The 7,574-nt window shown below is 33.0% G+C and overlaps 1 protein-coding gene across 1 annotated transcript; it reads right to left on the bottom strand.

Annotated features, from left to right (window-relative positions):
• Positions 1-866: 866 nt before the first annotated feature.
• Positions 867-6,849, bottom strand: LOC107458633 (thiosulfate/3-mercaptopyruvate sulfurtransferase 2). The gene is made up of 12 exons (XM_016076848.3): positions 6,619-6,849; positions 5,472-5,657; positions 4,778-4,837; positions 4,554-4,616; positions 4,293-4,417; positions 4,019-4,181; positions 3,800-3,859; positions 3,327-3,385; positions 2,476-2,557; positions 1,854-1,917; positions 1,689-1,756; positions 867-1,163 (listed from the first exon to the last, which is right to left on the bottom strand). The coding sequence occupies exons 1-12, from the start codon at positions 6,721-6,723 to the stop codon at positions 1,065-1,067; spliced, it is 1,134 nt and encodes a 377-aa protein (XP_015932334.1). The 5' UTR covers positions 6,724-6,849; the 3' UTR covers positions 867-1,064.
• Positions 6,850-7,574: the final 725 nt, after the last annotated feature.

The raw sequence follows: 7,574 nt of genomic DNA, 5'->3' as shown, positions 1-7,574 counted from the left end.
CATTTTTATCAAAACAATAAAAAAGGTTTTTTTTTTAAATCAATCCAAAATCGGAAGAAAAATCTTTGATTCATGATCTATCTCTTTTGGCATTATCATAAAATATAAATCACGAATCAAGAGTTTATTAAATCATATAACAATTACACCTCAAGGCACAACAACAACAACCATTCTACCTACAGGAACCATTCAAGCCACTATGTACGTCACCGCATACCTTATCATATTGACTCTATCATACCCCTTTTTTTTATTTGAGAAAAACCCAAATCAGCCCCTGACAATTACCTCGAAAGACAACGAGGCCCCTGACAAAAAAAAACCCCAACTCAGTCCTTGACAAAAAAAAACTCAACCCGGCCCCTGACAATTACCTCGAAAGGACAACGAGGCCCCTGTGCCAAAAAAAAATTAATGTTATTTTTTTTGGCACAGGGACTAATCAGTCCCAAAAAAAATTATTAGAGGCCCGATTGGGTGTTTTTTTTTCTTGGGGACCTCGTTGTCCTTTCGAGATAATTGTCAAGGGCCGGATGGGGTATTCACTCTTTTTATTTTCATTCTAGGATTTTCAATCTTAAATGTTCATGTAACAATACTCTAAACAATATAACTTTTAAGTCAAAATGGATCATGATGGAAAATATACATTTTTTGGCTATGAGAAAAATTCGCGAGAAGACCTAAAACAAATAAGAAATGCAATAGCTAGGCATATGGTGAAGAGGTTTCCTAACTAGCATTTTGGTAATATAGTTGATAGCTAAAAAACCAGAAACCACCCTAATTTGAACCAAAAGGATGTTTGTCCAATTTCGAAATAATACCTTGTTTAGAAAAATAATAATGACAAAAATAAAACCTTATACAACAGCATAAAATATCTATACCTTAGAATAACCCTACCATTATTTTCACATAAATTAATGTTTGCCATAAACACATGCAATCAATCTAGTGAATGAAAAACGGTGTGCTCAACATGTTTGAGAACTGAGACTTTTGTTAAGAAACTATAGTTGTACAAGGTGCCATGGTAATCTAAACTATATATTTGAGTCTTAAGATGAGGTTTCAACAGGAGTATCAGGGTTTGCTCCCCATTCTGTCCAAGATCCATCGTAAACCGGAACATCAATTTTTCCGAGTCGGTGAAGACCCTACAAAAAAAACTTTTTACTTTAATAAACATAATACATTGAAATTTTAAATTTTATAATTTTTTCTATAAATAATGTTTTAATTGGTAACATTAACATGCCAACGAGCTATAGCCTAGATGACATAGTCTTCCCATACTCACCTAGAAATATATATTTTTTGAATAATATAAAAAGATTTTGTTTAATGAATATTAGAGAAGACTAAAATCTGAATATTCAAATTAATATGAAAAATTCATGTAATTTCCAGAGACTCCTGTTTTAATATCAAGAAACTAAAGAAACATCAACCTACAGCTATATCAAGTTATATTTTATTTTACTTTGTTCTTTTACTCCTACTTGAAGATATTAAACCATGTCCAAATGCAAAATGGAAGCAAAGTACCCGTTAGTTATATCCTCTATAATTCATGTTTTTAATGAAATCAGCAATATCCGATTCATAGTCGTAGTAAACTTTAGGCATATTCATCTTCCAAAGCAAAGAACACACTCAATTCATTTAAACGAGAGATGTACCAATGCGAGAATGCAAGCAGTTACGCCTGTTCCACAAGAAGTAATGATAGGGCTTTCCAATGAGATGCCTGTAAAGGAATTGGAAAATATATACAAGTATCAAAAACAAAGGAAGTAAACTAACTTCAACATTATAAATATCCATCAACATAGGTTTAGTCGTACCAGCTTGTTCAAATCGCTTCTTAAGTTCATCTGCTGGTAACAATGCTTGTGAACCATCTAGCAACTACAGGCAAAGAACTGATATATGTGTATGCATGCATTGAAAATTTCTAAATGCTGTAAAAGCTTTAACATATAATGTTTAGAACTACATAGAGTTGGTAAAAGCAGTTTTTTTTTTCTGTTTAAAACCAAAAAATATACATGTGTGTGCATTTTACTACCTTCTTTCCCATTCCCAATACAATACGATAACAATGCAAATACCCGTTTTTATAAGAATGCAACAGTTTAACAAACACGAAGCAGCTTCTTTATACTTGCAATTTAGAAAAGTGGGTAGCCAGATATTTAGCAGAGGATAGTGCTATAAGTAAAAAATTTAGGTTGCGTTTGGTTTGCATTTTCATTTTCTGTTTTTATTTTCAGTGTTTTTCTATTTTCAGAATTTTTTTGGCAAAAAAACAGAAAAGAAGACTTTATTGTTTTCACTCTTTCTTTCACAAAATCCAGATAACAGAAAATACTAAAAATAAAAATAGAAAATGAACACAAACCAAATGAACCATAATTTGGTTTAGTGGGTAAATCACAACAAAATCGACATGACAATATGCTGTACCTGGGGAAATGGAATGCACTTGCTGCCAGGTACATGACCACTTCGGATTCCCTTTCTCGGTTCTGGTGCAGCTCCATCAAACCTGCCAAACGATAAAATTTCCATAAATACAAGACACATATCAGGAACAGAATCCCTAAGCTAGTAAACTTTTGTTCACTCAAAAAAAGAAAGCTACTAATCCATGGAAAGAAAGTGAACTATGGGGTAAGAAATTTATACACAAGAAAATATTCAGTGGGAGGATGTTGAAACCTCAAAATACTAAAGTTCATGTTAGGAGGGGAAATTAAACACCCAAGATCATTCAGATTATATTATATTAAATATTTAAAACTGTAATACTTGCTTGTTGAGATAATAAGCAACTATTTCACACATGAAACACATGCTTCTAAACAATTAAATGTTCTCAATTAGTTAACAGTTATTCAGCTTCACAAAACCTGACATGTTAACAAATTTGACATGTTGATAATGAAAGATTAATTGACTTTTATCAATCCTTGCAAGATTAATGAACAAGAAACAACCACCATTACAAAATGAGTATCTTTTATGTTTCCTTTTAAAAAGTTGAAATGATATAGAACCAGATTCACATTGAGGTTCCAATTGGCAGATTTAAAAATTACTCTTTTTGCTAAATCAGCTCATTACTTCAGGACTTACATAAAGGCTTATGGATCATTGTTAATAATAATAGTAATAATCACAAAACAGATTGCAGTTTATCAACATACATTTTATTTTGTCTTGAAAGTGCCAACATATAGTTATCCACTACATGCGTGCAAATACATGAAATCATGCAAAAAGTATACAAACTGTCTGGAGGATATATGAAGTACCTGGCCTGTGATCGAGCATCAATGTGTTGGTGACTCTTTTCTTCAACATTTCTCTTAACCTGAAAGGCGAGAGAAGAAAAAAAGAAATAAGGAAACATTTAAAGCATTACAATTTCTCTCATAGTTGATATAATATTTGATTACTGCATGTATTGTGGGCTATCTGTAGGTTTATTTATGGTAAAAAGTTCATTTTAATCTAACAAAGATGTCAATTTATCAAACATCTTTGCTATATTCAGACCTTGGCTTCATAAGCAATCAATAATGATATTTTTAAAAAAAAATCTAACTAATTTTGGGCTCTCTAGGATGCAACCTTCCAAAATTTCCACAAGCAAGAATATTACCAACATGATTTAAATAATTGCATAAGTGATTAAATCAGTTTGAACATCCAATTTCTAAAATGGAATGATCGTATTATAATTCATTTACTTATTTTCACAGACGATGTATATAATGCAACCAACCTGATCAAGTGTCCACACAAGATGAGGCTGAAACTTTGTTTGGAAAGTGATTGGGCCAACCTAGTAACAAAACATACATATAAGAAGCGACCATAAAAACAAAATGAATGTGTTCACATTATGACATTACACGTTTACTACATGTAAAAGAAAGGCAGTCAAAAGAAAAAATACAAATACATTATCACATTAAAATACATGGACAAATTCCAAACTTACTGCTTGCCCATGATACACTTTTTCAATAGCCTCACTAGCAGCGCTAGCCTTAAGGATAGCATCACTAGAGGCGCTGGATTCAACATCGTAACCCGATGCACGCCATCTTGGCAAGCCACCATCTAAAACCCAAATCCTATTGTGGCCAAATACCCGGAACATCCTTGAATAAGCAAAAGAAGAGGAAACAGGTATTAGTTAAAGAAGATAGCGAAATCAGTTACTACATGATCCATTAATAATATATTGTTCATAAACAACCAGCATGGCTCACCACCAAACACGAGCAGCACTAAATAGTCCTTTTCCATCATAAACAACCAAATCATCTTTGTTCTCTATGCCAAGAGCAGAAACAGCGGCAGCAAAAGCTTCCTCTGACGGCAACATGTGTGGCAACTAATCAAAAAAATAAGAGTGGAGCTTTAAATATTAGTCATAATGTAAAATGTAATAGCGTTGACTGACAATATGCATGATGTCACACATTGATAAGACACATGCATAAACATGTAGTCTGATCTGATAAACTCACTTTTGTAGTTTGATCTGATATTCCATCAACATCAAAGAAAAGGGCCCCAGGAATATGAGCAACCTGTTGGATGTGGCATTACACAAATTACACATGATTGGGAAGCTAGGATACAAAAACCAAAGAAGTAAGTAATTGTAGAAGATACATTCAAATGATGCCACGTACTCTGCAACAGAATTTCAAAGTTCAAGAATGCAAATCCTGAGAAATCATGTCCATACCTGATATTCTTGGATTGGGTTCCTCTGTTCATCCGGCATGTACCACGATGCATCCAACACCTTAAATCAAATACACAAGATAAGCCTTAGTTCTTGAATGGATAACGTAATTAAAATGAAACTATGGAACCATTTCTGAAGATGTACCCTTCAGACAGTGTATATGGAGCTAGGAAGTTTTGAAGAAGTTGAAATAGCATATTCAGTTTATGCAAAGAACCAAGAACTGACTATACAATTCATCAAATTTTAATACATGCCATAAATACACATACTGTATGGTGTAACGAGATTCTTAAACCTAATACATCAAGATCACACAAGTTTTTGGATCTTTAGTCAATAATTTGCCAATAACAAAGTAATAATTAATGCACGCCATCAATAAAGAGCTATTTCGGTTTTTTTTTTTTTCCACATGTGATCAAATTAATGAATGCAGAACTTTCCTTGTCTGCCATTTCTGGGGTATGCAAAACACACATGCAGGAATGGATAAAATAAAGGCAGCCAGCCCAGTACACAAGCATCGCGCATTAACGCAGGGTCCAGGAAAGGTCCGCATATACACAATCTAACCTGATAATTACATCAGTGGTTGTTTCCACGGAGGAAGCAACAACCTTAGAAATATAGAGTTTAAAATTCCGTAAGATCACTGCCAAGCAAGCAATAAAGAAGACTAAGCAAGTACCTTCACATAAGGATCCTTAAGGTTATCATAAAGCCAATCGACAGAAACAACTGGTTCATTTGTTGATACAGATCTTGTGGATTTTGCTTCTGCGGAGAAAGCCATACAACGAATCCAACCAGTTGTTTTTGGGTTATGAACTGTATAGGGTTTCACAGTTCCGTTAAATAGCAGCCGCTTCTGCACCTAGAAGAGAAAATATACAATAAATAGTTCAGCTCACTACCATAATATCTTTTTTCTGTTTCTAATTAATAGAAACATAAAAATCATCGAGGTCAAAAGGATAATACGGTAATAACTTAGTGAGTTACCTTCATCAATATTTTTATTTTCTGTTTATGCTAAAATAAACGATGAACTTAAAGAGAGTTTAGATTGAAAAGGGAAGAGTTCTGTACAAGATAACATTTGTGAAATTGCTTCTTTTAAACTTTTCATGCATTATAATAACATCAGAATCAATTGTGTGTATCAGTGATTCCCTCATACAACCAATGAACACAAATGTAATTATATAGAGAAAACCAAAACTTGTATTAGAATTGATGATACCTCACAGGTGCAAAAGAGAAACGATAAATCCTGCTAATTCAAAATTTCTGCCACATACAATGAATTTTCCTTAAATGTTATGTAACTGCAACCAAATGCTACTGTGACTGAAATTTTAAACAAGGAGGACCAATTTCCTAGTGCAAAAACTATAATCAAAAACAACAAAAAGATGTTTCAATTCAGTTAATTAGTCAGATAATATCCTTTGACTAAGAACTAGCAAGAAAAGAAACCAAAACCAGAGCCAGTTTGTTATGAATTTGACTTGCTGATAGCACTTCAGTTGACACAGTTAAAAAAAAAATTAATCAACGGAAACTGATGTTATATGAAACTCATTTCTTTTTGGAAATTACCACACGGAACAAGAAACAAACACCTTTCTAGCAACACAACCCAATTCCACACACACAAAATTTCTAAACTTTATCGAGACAATCGCATACCACAGAAGGCCAGAACAAGAAAACAACAATAACCTCATGAAAGCATCCAGCGAGAGAGCGCCAATTTTCTTAGATATAAAAAAAATGGAAAAAACGAACAAGCAATCGAGAACGTGAATTAAAATAAGAATTATGATACTTACAGTGGATAAGGAAGAGAGAATCTGTGACGTTTGAGGTGGGAAAGTGGCGGAAGGGTGAATCAAGCGAGCACTCAAGAGTGCCCTTCTCAAAAGGGTTGAAGCCATTTTGATGAATGAAATTGACACAATATAACTAGTAAGAGGTTGCAAAGGCTAAAAGCCAAAGCTCGTGTGTGTGTCTCTCTCTCTCTCACCGTCACACTCTCTCTTTCTCTCTCTTGAGTGTCTCTAGCTCAATGGGCCATTGCCACTATACGACGACCATGCTAATTATTAGTAGTAAAAACTAAAAAGTCCCTAAATTAACACGGTTTATAGAAATTGGATTATTTCTTAAAAGATAACATTAAATCGGGTTTTAATATATTAAAAGCAATTAAAAGCAAATATAATTTTTCATACAAAATTAATACTCAACCAAAGACAACTTTAAAGGATTTTTTATTTAAACTAATTAAATATATTATTTATCAAAATTCATAATGCAGAAAATATTTATTAATATATATAATTTTATACATCTTAGATGTGTTCAAATACACATTAATACGTATTTTGGATACTCGGTCACCAGGATATGATTCAACAAAAACTATACCTTTGCAAAATGCATTCGGAATAAGGCACAAAGTAAAAACCAAATATTCAGTACTCAGGATATATACGTAAAAGAAATTGGATCACAATTATGGTGACAAACGGACCTAAATTTGTTGAGCTCGTTAGCGTAATTTGCCAAAAAAGGTAGACTGAATTGAAAAATTGAGACCGCCACACATTAAAAATTCGTCTAACTTGCACCACTTAAACCGTGAGTTTTGGTGGGTATTGGCGGGGTGGGCAGGCTTTCTCGTCGGATTTAAGATTTTTTGAAAATGTTCTAATTTAATGTTTTGGATTATGCTTTACTTTTGATTGATTATGTTATAAACTTGTAGATGTTTAATTATATATTT

This window comes from Arachis duranensis, chromosome 7 (assembly GCF_000817695.3).
Source record: "Arachis duranensis cultivar V14167 chromosome 7, aradu.V14167.gnm2.J7QH, whole genome shotgun sequence".
NCBI lineage: Eukaryota > Viridiplantae > Streptophyta > Magnoliopsida > Fabales > Fabaceae > Arachis > Arachis duranensis.
Note: the sequence above shows the minus strand (reverse complement) of the source record. Positions and strands in the feature narration are given on the sequence as shown.

What these genes read in the sequence shown, in the direction of transcription:
- LOC107458633 (XM_016076848.3), bottom strand. Translation starts at nt 6,723, where the DNA reads ATGGCTTCAACCCTTTTGAGAAGGGCACTCTTGAGTGCTCGCTTGATT. An exon ending in GATGCTCGATCACAGGCCAG is followed by an intron (nt 2,558 to 3,326) that starts GTACTTCATATA and finishes ATCGTTTGGCAG; the next exon opens with GTTTGATGGAGCTGCACCAG. An exon ending in AGTGCATTCCATTTCCCCAG is followed by an intron (nt 1,918 to 2,475) that starts GTACAGCATATT and finishes CTTTGCCTGTAG; the next exon opens with TTGCTAGATGGTTCACAAGC.